We start from the raw sequence: 15502 nt of genomic DNA on the forward strand, positions 1-15502 counted from the left end.
GTTACGCTCCCAACTTTGTCTCTTTTGAATTTGTTCTAACGTATCATTGTCAGATGGTGGTGAACGGAGATCTTGAGTGAGCACGTGATCCAACTTGAGTGATGTGAGTAAGAGATGGACCCTCGATTGCTATTGAAGAAAATTTAAGCCATCAAACGGCGTAATTCGAACAAAGTCAGGATGACCCATAGAAGAGACCATAATATCGCCTTAAAATTGTTATTTTTTGAAGTGGAAAAATAGAAAATGAATCACTTAAAGATAGGCTTAAGGCGTGTTACGATGTCGCTATCTTTAAGGCGATATTTGCACCCTACTGGTGATTAAGCCAATTTGCAAGAGGGTTACAACAAATCTACCTCCAGGATACAAAAGTCTCTTCTCCAAGATCGGAGAAATGTGGGTTTCGGCCTGCAAAATCAAAAATTGCACCCCAAATACACTTTTACAGTGTACAACCCTAACTTATGTGTTGTTATAATTTACCCCTTGAAAACTGTTTTTAATTTATTAATTGAAAATTATTTACAATTTAGCGCCTGAAAACTGTATCTTTACAAAAACCTTCCAAAAAACGAAAATGGTGGAGAAGAAAAAGATGAAGAGGAGATTGTTGGAATTATATATTCGGATTGACCTAAAGATGGGTTTATATAGAATCACAAGAGATGCTTAAGACTCTTTTCAGGAAAAAAATCTTCTTCCATGGTGTTTTTTTGTCAATGGTAGTGGCTTTCCAACAATGGCATCCCTCCTTTTCAAATTCAAAAATGCTCCCTTTTTCAAGAAGTATCACCATTCACAACAACAATTACCAAAGCAACAACTATTCTTTTTCCAAAATAAAATTTCTTTTCTTCTTACTTTGAAAAAACCTAACATGTCATATAGCTTCTACTACACACGATATGTGAGGCCCACCTTGATATATGTATGGCCACATCCAATCCAAATCCATCAATGAGGTGGGCCCTGTTAACTTCACCTTGTATACCACAGATCAGCCCGATCCAAAACTAAGGTTGGTTACACACACCGCACAATTGGGATGGGAATGTTCACCATTAAAATCTTCCAGTGTGTGTGGGGCCCACCATGTTTAGTGTACGCCATCTTGTTCGTTCAACATAAGGGTAATTAGGCCATTCCAAACTGAAGTGGGCCACATGACCCTATGATTTTAGAGGTTTTCGGAATGATTTATATGATGTGGCACACTTGAAAGGGCCTGAATTTTGAGGTGGAAGGAGAAAATGTGGCGAATGTGATGGACGGATCACGATGGGTCTCACGCCCTTCATCACAGGATAAGCTTATTCTACAGATGTCGTAGAAAGAACAGTGGGCCCCACGTCCCACGTTGCCTGAGAAGAAGTGAAAAGAAAATTAAATAAATGAAAGGAGGCCAGAATCTTCTACGTTTTTTTTGGCCGTGTAAAACACATGAGCTGTTAATTTGTATATGTAAAATCCACTCCGTCCATCAGGTGAAAATCATAATTTGAACCGTACGTACAAAACATAAGCCTAAATAGACACTCATATGGGCACCACCAATGCGAGAACAACGTAAAATTCCTCCCAAAACCGTTAATTTCCTGAGTTTTCTATCTGGCTTATTTTTGTATCTGCTCACGTTAGTTATACCTATGGTTGGCATCTCATCCTCATTGTTCCATGCGATGTGGTCCATCCGAGTTGTGGATTTTCCTGATTTTTATCCTCAAAGCTAACACTAAGGATATGATCTGATGGACAGAACGGATTTACGTTTACAACATGGTGGGCCACACAGACTTGGTGCGTTGCAGAGGATTCCAGTCCCAATCCTCGGTTTTCCTGCAGTGATACGGTGGGCAGCCTATCTTATCAGAATCCCAATGAAAGTTTTTCTACCGATAAGATCGGATCTCTCTCATATTGCATCTTATGTCGCCGTCCACTGAGCCCACATGCTGAGGTTTTCGATGATCTGAACCGTTCTTTCTATACATGACGTCCAATCGTTCACCTTAGGTGGCCCACTGTGAAAGTTGAATGCCCCAAGGTCAGGCCAATCCAAAAATTACGTGGGCCACCATATGAACTCGTAGCTTTTGGGGTGTTTTGCCATTGTTTTCGCCCAAATAATAATCAGACAGGCCTCTTTTTTGGAGCATCCAATCATGTTGGTAGGGCTCACTTAATCCAAGGGTTGGATGGTACCCATAAAACACAGTGGGTCCACGCAGCCAGAGTCTGCATCTAGTTTTGTATACATAATGATAGCTCATATACAGCAGACGTAGAAAGTCATCGTATTGCATCATGGCCAAATGGCCCAAATGGCCCATCATTGTCAATTCTAACCGTTGAATATGTGGGGTATGTGGTTTGTGATCCAAGCTGGAACTCAATCTAATTTATTTATTTTTAAAATTAAATTATAAATTTGTCTATTTTATCATTAATATACAATATGTTAATTCGTGTCACGCCAAGCAGCTGATGTTGCTATTCACGTAAGTTTATACTAATAGTCTGTGTCACTGCCAAACGCCAATTAATCATCGTCATCACAAGAGTAATCAGATTAGAATAACCATATCTGGATGGCTATCTATCTACACCGCCCCATGACGGCTGCCAATCAGACCCTCTCTATCAGAGCGCGGATTTGGAATCCTTCCATTGTTTTTGGCACCCTAAATTTAGAAACCCCTCTGGTACAGAAGTAGCCATATATAGTATATTTACGGAAGTTTGAATTTAATTACTATATCAATTTTAATATCTCTAATTAGTATATGTATAATGTATGTAATGTTTGACACTATGGCTGTAAGAGGCCCGTTGAAATATATACTTTGCCTGAGCATGATGAAATTCTAAGTCTCGAATAGACCATAACTATAAGATCTCATCTGAGTGACTAACCAACAATTTTTAACCATTGATTTACATGGATAATGTTTAAATGACATAGATTATCATAGTAATTATAGTAATGCAATTGATAATTTAATTATTTCGGGATATCATTAGTGGGTCATGTGCCCAATAGATTAATAGTCTAGTGACACAAGTTACACATTCAACTATTGGTAGGATTTTAGACACAATCCTAGCTTTTTTGAAGGAATTTAAAAGCCCAGTATTTAAAAACCTCAACTATTTTATTGTGCAAACATATAAGGGGATTTGGAATCCACTGGGATCCTAACAAATTCTTGGTGCCAAACAACCCCTTGAGGGCATATTTGTTTCACTCATTATTGTAGTAATGTAGAGAAAATGTGCAAATGATCACTGACAATACATGCATTTAATTGTAGATTTTCGTCTTTGATTTATCTATGATAAAATTCTAATGATGGCATTTTACATTAATGTCTAATCATTATTAAATTGATGTCATTAATTATTTAAATTCAAGATTTTTATATTAATATTATGAAAAAATGTAATAATTAAAAAATAAAATTTTTATAAAATCATAATAATGACACATTTACTTTATATTATCCGGATAGTTGGCAAAACAAATAAACCTTAAAACGTTAATTCATATAAGATAGCCTATGCCTATTCCTTCCTTCCAGGCTGTCCATGCATTTTTCTTATATTAATTTTATATGATTGTCTGACACACAACACATTTGTATAATGTTCTGATCCAAGCATCATTTGGGATCAACCCTGGATTGGCCCATGACCTAATTTTGTTATGATTGGTACATATCATATATATAATATCCAGGCATCCATTGTTAAATTCTGTCTTTTTAAGTGTTAATCTTCTAGTATGTTAAAAGAGAGTGAATATTGGATATGGCAGCTGATGCCTTCTCGTTCCATCTTTCAATTTTTTTTATTTAATCTTTTTTCCTTCTTCTTATTATTTTTTGAAAAGGGTTATTATTTACCTTTTGTGACTTTTGATTGTGCACCACCACATACATGGCATATTTGTATGATGATTTGATCCAGGCAACCTATGGGATCGTTCCTTCATTGGCCACAAACCTAATGAATGGGCATTTCCTAACTGAGTTGGGTGGATCCCATGTGGTTGAGCTGGCCATGATCTATGTTCCTTTCATCCACATTGTTCTTCCGTTTTGAAAGCTCATTTTAGGAAATGATTCAAAAATGAAGGAGATTTGTATGATTAAAAAATGAAGCAGATTCAAATCTTAGATGGACCTCACTAGAAAACAATGATGATTAGATTCCCACCATTAAAAACTTCTTAGGAGATTCGAATGTTTATTAGCAATCCAACTAGTTGATAAGGTTACAAAGACCTAGATGAAGGGACCACATAAACATCAACTTGATCAAAAACTTTCGTGGTCCACATGAAAATTTTATTGGTCAATGCTGTGTCCAATGATATACTAGTCTAGATATAATTGTATCTGCTTCATTTTGAGATCATGCCCTAAAATAAGCTTTCAAAACAGCGCCTGGATGTATGGGGCCCCACAGTCAGGGGTTCACCCACCTCCGTGGATGAAGCTGCGCCCTTATAAACAGGTTAGATGTCAAATAAACGTTACGGAGGTTTTTAATGGTGAGCTTTCAATGACCACTGTTTTTCTGTGGTGTGGTCCACCAGAGATTTTTATGTGCTTCATTTTTGTGACCATGCCCTAAAATAATATGGAAAAGGATATGCAATGGATACATCGAGGTGGGCCCCGCCCACATCACTGGTTCCCGGGTCGCAGCTAATCCGCGTTCCATAGAGGGGTAGCTGGACGGACACAAAAGTCACACGTGTTCATTCATCATTTGGGCCGCACATGTACACTGAATGTGGACCGTTGAAACGAACTGATCCAACTGATGAGTTGACCTCTGGGATACTAGAGATAGGTCGTACACAGACTACATGTTGGGCATGCTAGATCCGTGGATCAGATGACCTATGCACGCTGCATGATGTCATGCGTGGCCACGTGTAGACATAAGGGTAGAGTTGGTAAACTCATAAAAAATGAGTCCGGATCCTCTGTTATCAGGTCAACAGAGAATTCCTGATACCCTAATTCTCATTGGTCCACGTCACCATTCACTAATAACAGATCCCGACTCAAAATGAAAACAGAAGGTGGGGTCTACAGTCCCAAATTTATCTACTTTCTGTGTGCATAGATGGGAATCGGGAATCTTTTCGATACTCTGGCAATGCAGGAAACTTGATACGCAACCACTTAGAAATTGCACACGTGGCATACAATAACTCAAACTAAACCGTCTGAATTGTTCAATCCACTGTCTATAAGTGACAGCTCTAAAATTATTTTATTCGTAAAATCGTAACATATATTAATGAGATACATGGTCGTCGAAATCTAACCATTAGATATTTTTCATTTTAACCATCCAATTCGATAGTAAGAGGAAAAAAAATCAAGATATATCTAAACGTGGGTCCATATTTTGAAATTTTAACTTAAATTACCGGTATTCCACGTAAGCAAATTATAAGTGCATGCTCATCATCCATCACACTCAGCCACAGTATCAATGTTTGTTCTCTTTATATACAGATCCTCAGAGGCGTGTGCCTTCCGCATTCCGAACTCGGAATTGCGTAGGAGTATCACGGGAACGGATTGGCTACCCCTCTGCCACCAGCCAATGGCTGGTTGTCGGTGCTCTGTGGGACACACCATGACGTATGTGTTTCATCCATTCCGTCTATCAACTTTTCCATATGATTTTATATAAATATGCTAGCAATCAGATATATCCCAATATCAAATGGACCACATTAAAGGAAGCAGTTTTCAAAGATCTTTGACCATTAAAAACCTTTTGGGAGATATAAAAGTTTTGAATCAATCTGATCTTTGTTTTTTCCCTTCATCTGGGCCTTTATGACCTAATCAACAGATTGGATGTCAAATAAACAGTACAGTGGGCCTTAGGAGGATTTTAATGATGGATATCCAATCACTATTGTTTTCCTGTGGTGTGATCGACCTAAGATTTATATCCCTCTCATTTTTGAGATGAAGACCTAAAATAATCTTAAAAAATGGATGAACGGAATGGATGAAACACATATATCATGGTCGGGCCCACAGATCACTGACCACCAGCCACGGGGCTAGTGGCAGGGGGAGTAGCCAATCCGTTCCGAGTAACACACTCCGCCCACCTCGGTACTGTGTGCCACTGGAAAATCTGTGGGCCCCGGACTGCACCACACGAAACAGTCGTGATTAACCGTTTGCTATTAAAAACTTCCTAAGACCCACTAATGTTTTCCAGTATCACACGGTACCGACGTAACCAGACCCCTCTCGATCGATCGATCACTCTAAAAAACCGAAAAGTTATTTGATACTCTGTTAACGTAGGTCGCTTGATACACAAGCACTTAGATATTGAATAGCTGGCGTATACAAACTCAAAAGAAACCATGTGAAATGTGGAACCTACCCTCTGTTAAATGACATATCCACAATCAGGTTACATGTGAAATCATAACCTCTGATTACTAGTCACAAAAGACCATTTAATTTTAACTGTCCAATAAATTTCACCAATCCAGATATTTAAACAATCAAATAATAGAAAGAAACTTGGGATATTAACTTAAATTTATTATATGCAATGTACACAACTAAGTCCGGTGTATTGTCCTTAAAACAGTTTCAGAATATTTAAATGCTTTCCTCTTTATAAATAGATACTTGGAGGCGTGTGCTCTCCACACTTCCCATCTCCCTTTTCTCTCTAGGCGTGTGCCGTCCATAATCCCAAGTAGCCCAAAAGCCGTTCTCTCTTCCTCACTCTACAAACCATGTCGTCTGCTTCCGAACATACTCAAGACACCTCCATTCAACTTACAATCCCATCCTCATTTCCACCATCCAACCAAATCCATGACTTTCCACCATCCGACCAAATCCATGACGAATCCCAACCGTTTGATTACGTATCACGGGCCCAATGGCTTCGTGCTGCCGTACTCGGAGCCACTGACGGGCTTATCTCCGTTGCCTCGATCATGATCGGAGTCGGTGCTGTCAACGGTACAACCAAAGCCATGCTAGTGTCCGGCCTAGCTGGCCTAATCGCAGGTGCATGCAGCATGGCCATAGGAGAGTTCATGTCGGTCTATACCCAATACGATATTGAAGTAGCCCAAATGGAGAGAGAGAAGATAGAGAACGGACGTGAAGAGACCGATGATATGGTGGCCCACCTGCCGAGCCCGATTCGAGCTGCAGTAGCCTCATTTATAGCATTTGCAATGGGGGCTATCTTGCCGTTGTTGTCAGGTGGGTTCATACACACATGGTCAGTGCGCATAGGAGTCGTGTGCGCTGCGACTAGCTTGGGCTTGGCCGGGTTCGGCGCTGCGGGGGCCATGCTTGGTCGTGCATCTGTGTGGAGATCTATGGCTAGGGTTTTAGTAGGTGGATGGGTGGCGATGATATTCACGTATGGTGTGATTAAGGTCTTTGGAATTGCATTTGGGTTGAAACTATCTTAGTAGTAACTCTTCATGGACTTAAAAAAATAAAAATAAGTAAATAAAAACTAGTATTTACATGTTAGTGTAATTTAGCTTTTAAAAAGTTTATATTAGGTTATTGTGGTGGATTTAAGTATGTATTTGAAATGGTTTTTATTTTGTATAATTGGAGTCATGGTTTAGTGATCTGGACCATTGATCTGTTGGTTCTCGCCATGGATGGATTATGCACTTAAAGTCTCATCTATTGGGCAGTCTTATTATTTCAATATGTGGGCAGCAAATGGATGATTACGAAAGGAAATACATCACAGGCTATATTCGAGTGGAAGAGTATAAGATTGGTGGCTAAGATCTTTCAATCTGGAAGAGTTTTGGGACTTGATATATCTACGGTGGGCTGCAATATAGAGATGGTCTAGATCATCACCATGGGGTACACTAGTGCAAACTGAAATCCTAGGTATACTTGGTTATTATGGGACTGTGGATCCTTGTAAGAGAAGTATTTTGTACTGTAGGGTTTGTTTTGTTTTCCAATTATAAAGGTAAATTGTTGTGAATGAGTAATGATCGTATACTATTATAATTGTGTGGTGATATAGCAGTTTTATTTACTTCTTGGAAAATTTGTAATTTTATAATATAAAAATATAATGATTATAGTTTACCTTATGTTCTTCCTTTCCTCAAGCCATAATTCATGTTTAAATGAACTCCTGAAAATGATAATGATGGCTCATTTACTTTACATTTTATAAAAAAAAAAATTAGAAAACCAAACAATCTATACGATGATATGATGCTTGATGAGCCGACAATTAAAAATTATACACACAGTCATGCATTAACTCAGATTAAACAAACAAAATTGTAGAACCCACCGTTGGTAAGTCGCATTCCCAAATATTGGTTGAACAATCCTAACTTTTCATTCATGGACAGTTGTTTGTTAGCATATAACCATTGGATATTTATAATTTTTGACCATCCAATAAATGTTCCTCAAGCCAATAGTAAGATAATTAAATTTTGTTTCAGATACATCGGGGCTCCGTAAAATCTGGTAGATTAAGTAATGCAGTATGATCCATATCATGTTCTATCTATTCCACTTACTCATAGTATGAAATGCATTCATTCTCTCTATATCAATCCTAACTTTTCATTCATGGACAGTTGTTTGTTAGCATATAACCATTGGATATTTATAATTTTTGACCATCCAATAAATGTTCCTCAGGCCAATAGTAAGATAATTAGATGTTGTTTCAAATACATCTAGGCTCCGTAAAATCTAGTAGAATAAGTAATGCAGTATGATCCATATCATGTTCTATCTATTCCACTTACTTATAATAGGAAATGCATTCATTCTCTCTATATCAATCCTGATCTATGAGGATACCGGTGTAAAACAAGAGGTGTAAGGAAGAATGGAGGTTAGTGTATTACTAACAAGTAAATCCTTTGTATTAAAAAGGCTCAAGATATTGTAATGATAAACACCAATCACAAGGTATGAGATGATCCACAAGGCACTTGGTCATGATCAAATTTATAAGCTTACTAGGGTTTTGAGCATTTACCAACCAGAACTAAATTATCTGCAATGGATGGTTGCGACTCCGGAAAATGGAATCCGGTAAATCCTTTCTTACATGAAGTCATTTTTTTAACACAAGCACACACATCCCACACACTCACGCTAGTGGAATTTCACCACCTATGGGCACTCGAACCCTTGACTGGGAGTTGAAACTCCTGGGAGTCTACCACCCAGGCAAGAGTAAGGACCCTAAGTGTAGATGACATATAGATTTTATATGAATCTATTTTATTCCTGTGATTCTTGCTCAAGCCCGATGATGAAAAAAAACAGGACCCATGGTTTAGAGAGTTTAATATGAATTATATGTATGCTGTGCATGGATTTTTAAGTAATTAACAAATACCTGTGTATAATCCATCACATTTTGCTAGAGTATGAAAGGTTTTCTCTTCCCATAATTCTATATGTTAACTTAACACTGAAAAAATAAAAAAGGAAAATAAGCAAGCTATATGCTAGATTATTAGCCCATGTGGCTTTGCCTTCCACTGATTTTATTTGGGAGTTTACATTCATGCATGCATGTTTTGGGTAGTTTACATGGAGGCAAATGGGTCAGGCCTGGGCCAAAGAAAATCAGTGGTTCAAATAATCCTAGAGGGATATGTCTGGCCCGATTTGTTCAAAATCCAGGCCAAACAAACCCAGGGAAAGCCTACTTAAATTTCAGTCAAATATATACTGGCGATTGGGTAGGCCCCAGGCACACAAAAGCAACATTTTGAACAGGGCCAGCACAAAAGTCCCAGCCCAAACAATCCAAGTCTAATTCAACACAAGGCCTGGCTCATTGAGGGTCGTGATGTTAACACGGGGAAAGAGAATGTGGTTTTGAGATTGGGAAAAGGATCATGAGGTCGACCACATGGGAGCTTCCCAAGATGTCAAGATCTGTGGGGGTCACGGTGAGGAGTGCTGGACATCCACACCGTGCATTTGGTGGGTCCCCTATAAATTATGCGACACTTCAAAAAACAGCTATATCTGGAAATCATGTGAGCCACACATTCTGAAACCATGTGAAATCATTTGTAGAACATCTAAAAACACTTCGTGGGGCCCACGTTAGTTTCGGAATGGCTTGAAATTTGGTTTGACCCTTCATCCAAGTGGGAGACACACAATTGATGAGTTGGATGTCTGAAATACATCTCAGCAAGCCTTATAAACAATCAGGAAGGTTTCAATGGGTGGGCATATATGGTGTGGTCCACCTAAGTCACAAAGTGGTCTGATTTTCAGGCCCATTATTCACCATGAAAGGGTGCATCTAATTTATGGTGTGGATGCCAGACACACATTATGGTGGAATATTAGATGAAACCTTTATTCCATAGAACCACCTCTTGTTGTCTCACCTCCATGATACTGTATTCCTAGTTCTAGAGTCGACTCAGTTCATTCTTCCCAGATAACTCACCCGTTTGAGCTGAGCCGCCTTCATTTTATTTTATTTTTTTTGTTTTTCCCTTCTTCTTTTTTTTTTATTTCGCATTCACATGTTGGTTATATAATAATTTTCATTAGAAAAATTGATTTTTATCAAACAATGCCTCAACTTTGTTAAAGTGCCAAAATGTGCATATTGGGGTTTAAATGACTGATTCCAACTCCTCTTTCTTTTTTATATTTTTCATCTTTTCTGCTACAAGTGAGGGAGTCAAGCGTTTCTGGGCACATGTTGTGCGTATCAGTATGACATCCAAACCGTCCAATAGGACACCCCACCAGAATTAAAGTACCAAAAGTAAGGCCTATCCGATCATCAGATGGGCCTTGTGAATTTGGAGGCTTTGGGTGGTGTAAATTGTTTTTATGTCATGGTCATCTAATGATAGGATTAGCCAGATTTTTGGTTCATCTATTCATCATTGTGCCGGAAGGGCTGTGTATCTAATTACATGTGCGTGGTCCACACTACTTTCTAGGAAAAAAAAAAAATTTGAAAAGACAAGGACAACATGGTCATTTTACCTTCTTAGAAGAATGTTTTGGAAATTTAAATTTGGTAAAATAAAATTTTATTTTTTATTTTTTTTTGGTAAAAGTCTTTAATTTTGATGTATATATATAATATTTTAAATATTGTTTAATGCCTAGTCAAGTTTCTAAGTCAATCCAACCGAGTTGGAGATTGATTCGTGGTGGGAACTTTAATAAAATATACGAATTGTGGTCAAGGAATGACTAGAAAAACTATTGATGCCCACTGGTAGGAAAGGACATGAGATGCTTTGATGAGTAGGAATGACTAGAAAAACTATTGATGCCCACTAGTAGGAAAGGACATGAGATGCTTTGATGAGATGGTACTGGGAATTTGAAAATTACTACCATCGTCCAATAGGACACCCCACCAGAATTAAAGTACCAAAAGTAAGGCCTATCCGATCATCAGATGGGCCTTGTGAATTTGGAGGCTTTGGGTGGTGTAAATTGTTTTTATGTCATGGTCATCTAATGATAGGATTAGCCAGATTTTTGGTTCATCTATTCATCATTGTGCCGGAAGGGCTGTGTATCTAATTACATGTGCGTGGTCCACACTACTTTCTAGGAAAAAAAAAAAATTTGAAAAGACAAGGACAACATGGTCATTTTACCTTCTTAGAAGAATGTTTTGGAAATTTAAATTTGGTAAAATAAAATTTTATTTTTTATTTTTTTTTGGTAAAAGTCTTTAATTTTGATGTATATATATAATATTTTAAATATTGTTTAATGCCTAGTCAAGTTTCTAAGTCAATCCAACCGAGTTGGAGATTGATTCGTGGTGGGAACTTTAATAAAATATACGAATTGTGGTCAAGGAATGACTAGAAAAACTATTGATGCCCACTGGTAGGAAAGGACATGAGATGCTTTGATGAGTAGGAATGACTAGAAAAACTATTGATGCCCACTAGTAGGAAAGGACATGAGATGCTTTGATGAGATGGTACTGGGAATTTGAAAATTACTACCATCAGGACTATTTATATGATGAACCACATCATGGATAGCTGTAGGTTGAAAATTGCAATGATTTTGTTGTCTTATTTTGTCCACTATGGATTTTTATTTTTATTTTTTGGATAAAAGTCTTTAATTTTGATGTATATATAATATTTTAAATATTGTTTAATACCTCGTCAAGTCTCTGAGTCAACCCAACCGAGTTGGAGATTGATTCGTGGTGGGAACTTTAATAAAATATATGATTGTGGTTAAGGAATGACTAGAAAAACTATTGATGCCTCACTAGTAGGAAAGGACATGAGATGCTTTGATGATATGGTACTGGGAATTGAAAATCACTACCATAAGGACTATTTATACGATGAACCACATCATGGATAGCCGTAGGTTGAAAATTGCAATGATTTTGTTGTCTTATTTTGTTCACTGCGGATTGTTTTTCTTCTTCTTCTTCTTTTTTTGTTTTTGGTAAAAGTATTTAATTTTGATGTATATATAATATTTAAAATATTGTTTAATACCTAGTCAAGCCTTTGAGTTAACCCAACCGAATTGGAGATTCGTGGTGGGAACTTTAATAAAATGTACCAATTGTGGTTAAGGAATGACTAGAAAAACTATTAATGCTCACCAGTAAGAAAGGACATAAGATGCTTTGATGAGATGGTGCTAGGAATTTGAAAAATACTACCATGGTGGCCGCCATTACTCGCAAACATGTGTCACCATTAGGACTGTTTATATGATGAACCACATCATGGATAGCTGTAGGCTGAAAATTGCAATGATTTTGTTGCCTTATTTTGTTCACTGTGGATTTTTTTATTTATTTATTTATTTATTTATTTATTTATTTTTGTCTATGTGGTGATGTCCGTTATATGATGGGGGTTGATCTTCAACTGAATTTTGATTGGTGCTGCTGCATGCATGCTACGTACGCTTATGGTAAACATTTATGTGGCCGATTGACATAGTTGCATGTGCTACATGCTCGATCTGTGACGCGGGCAGGTTAGCTGATAAGAAGCAAAGATTGGAAATATATAGAAATCTAGTAATTACATTAAATTGAACTATGGTTATGTATAATTACATAGTGTAGTTAGATTATTAGTTGCATGTGTGTGTTTATTTCCTACACATTCTCATCTTCTGTCCATGAAGACTGTAATTATGCCAGACTAATACGTTGTCTTCATTGGTTGGAGACTTGGAGTCCGCGACAACTGCAAAGAATGCAACGCCCAGGTTGAAAGCATTTTGTATTAGTTTCAAGTCTCATAGTTCGCATGATGAGACATGTTAGATGGCACGCATTTTTGTTCTTGGGTGTGACGTGGGGTAGGACCGACAACCCTTACGACCAGATGACTGATGGAAGTGGAAATTCAACGGGTGTTTCTACCAAAATCCATAAGGATCAGATAAACGGTATGGTGCAGATTTAGCCACATGGTATAAAAGATATTTGAGAAGCATTAGTGGGGGATTCAGGGATTGGCTCATCTTTTCAAGGGTATTTTTGGTATTTTGATTTTCTCCGGATAAAGGTGAGCAGTTGTTACCGCCATGTCATTCTTAAAGTACGTTCTAAGCACACGATGAAAATAAGGTCATGATGAATGAAATATATCTGTTGTTTTTCCAGATGGTTTCAGTGAAGGTGCCATGTGGACGGGTGGTTATTTTTCCATTTCTCCCTAAGAAGTTATAAATATTATATGCATATCCAAAGAACAATACCTCCTCCGACTCGAAAAACTCAAGTATAGATTCAATGCAAGGCTATGTATGTAGGTTTAGTTCTCCTCTACTTAGTAGCGGTGGACCCTTAGTATAGATCTAGTCTTGGTTTGTCCATGCGTATACGCTGGATCAACTTTAGGCTATAGTCATTAGTTGTAATTCCCTTTCATTTACGTCTGCGTACCAAATTTGAAGGAAGTCCTTAGCTTATGAATACGTCCACTTATGCTTATGTGCTGGGTTAACCTTAGTTATAATTTGTAACACTGCCTTTGCTTTGCTAACTAGCACGCTATTGTAGGAAGTAAGTACCCTGCTGCTCTCAACCAGGTAGGTGATCCCGTTGTAATGGCAAGACATCCGTATTTTTCCCGTATCCATCTCTCTTTAATCTTTTTGATTTCAACTACATAATTGTTACACTCTCGAAAGTCCTTAAAAGTTTATGGCAAAAAAAAAAACAATCCGTTTGGAGGAAGAGCCCCAACCTCCATCAATCGCATGAGTAATGAGCACACGATAGTTGGCTAAATAGATGAACGGTTGAGCTCATGACCGAACTTTGCTCTATCTCGATACCCGAGGTCAGTGGTCATAGTTTGAATCAGACTTAATCGGTTCTAATACGTCCGTAACTTTCACACATGTTCCACGTTGCCAAATTCGAGACCAACAATGGAAACTCTTGGTGGGGGCCGACATCTGTGAAGCATCCTGAACCTGCCTTATCTGATGAGGAGTTGCTTGCCCATTTCTTTAATGCATCGTTTCTCTTTTAAGTAGCATTTTCTATTCTTCCAGAGGATATTTATTGTTAGCAGAGGTGGGCATCGAGTTAAGTCGGACTAAGTTAGGGCTGACTCGACTCGATCAGGTTTTGAAATAGGCTTGACCCGAACTCCATACCGAGTCCAACATTCCTGACTGGGATCCAAGTCCAATCTGGCCTCGATTGATCCGGACTGAGTCTGATTGAGTTAGCACCGAGTCAAATTGAAAGATGAGGGAGGGAGAGACTGAGAGACTGGAGAGGAGAGAGAGGAGGAGGAAGAGGAGTAAGGTGATGGTGGTGGGTGGTTGCCAAGCTTGGAAGGTGAGGATGAGGGAGAGAGGTCGAGCTTGGAAGATGAGGAGGATGATGGAGGGAGAGAGAGATTTTAGTATCGACTCGGGGTAGGGTGCATAGGTAGGGTTAGAGAGTCGAGTTTCAAATTGAGTCGTGTTTCAGGTCGAGTTGGGTCAAGTTACTAGGTAACTCGAACTCAACCCGGTTTGAGTTCGGATTGGGCGAAGCCTACTCGGTTCGGACTGACTCACCCATTCGGTTCAAGTCGAGTCGGATCCGAATGAGTCAGCCCAAATTGAGTCTTCCCGTGCCCACTTCTAATTCTCGGTGTATTTCATAGTATCTTTCTCTTCTATTGTGCTGTGTGGATAACCTCGTGTCTGTTTTTTTCATTTCTCTTAGACTTTTGTAGCACATGTGGGGTTGCCCGGATAGTTAGCAGAAGTATGTTGTCTGTGTTACTCCCTTTCAAAATTCTTTTTTCCATCTAGACGGATAATTTATTTGTTTTCTATTTTTCAATCGTTGACTATAGATATAGAATTCTCTCATGTGGCAGCTCAGCAAATCCATCTTGAAAATCATATATGAAAAATACATTTAATAAGAAGTATAACGGACGTTAAATGGAAGCGGTTTG

General features: G+C 38.3%; 1 protein-coding gene across 1 annotated transcript; it reads left to right on the forward strand.

Annotated features, from left to right (window-relative positions):
- Positions 1-6631: 6631 nt before the first annotated feature.
- LOC131233220 (vacuolar iron transporter homolog 2-like) lies at positions 6632-7994 on the forward strand. Its single transcript, XM_058229863.1, has one exon. The coding sequence runs from the start codon at positions 6800-6802 to the stop codon at positions 7493-7495; it is 696 nt and encodes a 231-aa protein (XP_058085846.1). The 5' UTR covers positions 6632-6799; the 3' UTR covers positions 7496-7994.
- The last annotated feature ends 7508 nt before the right edge of the window (positions 7995-15502 follow it).

This window comes from Magnolia sinica, chromosome 18, assembly GCF_029962835.1.
Source record: "Magnolia sinica isolate HGM2019 chromosome 18, MsV1, whole genome shotgun sequence".
NCBI classification, from domain to species: domain Eukaryota; kingdom Viridiplantae; phylum Streptophyta; class Magnoliopsida; order Magnoliales; family Magnoliaceae; genus Magnolia; species Magnolia sinica.

What these genes read in the sequence shown, in the direction of transcription:
- LOC131233220 (XM_058229863.1), top strand. Translation starts at nt 6,800, where the DNA reads ATGTCGTCTGCTTCCGAACATACTCAAGACACCTCCATTCAACTTACA.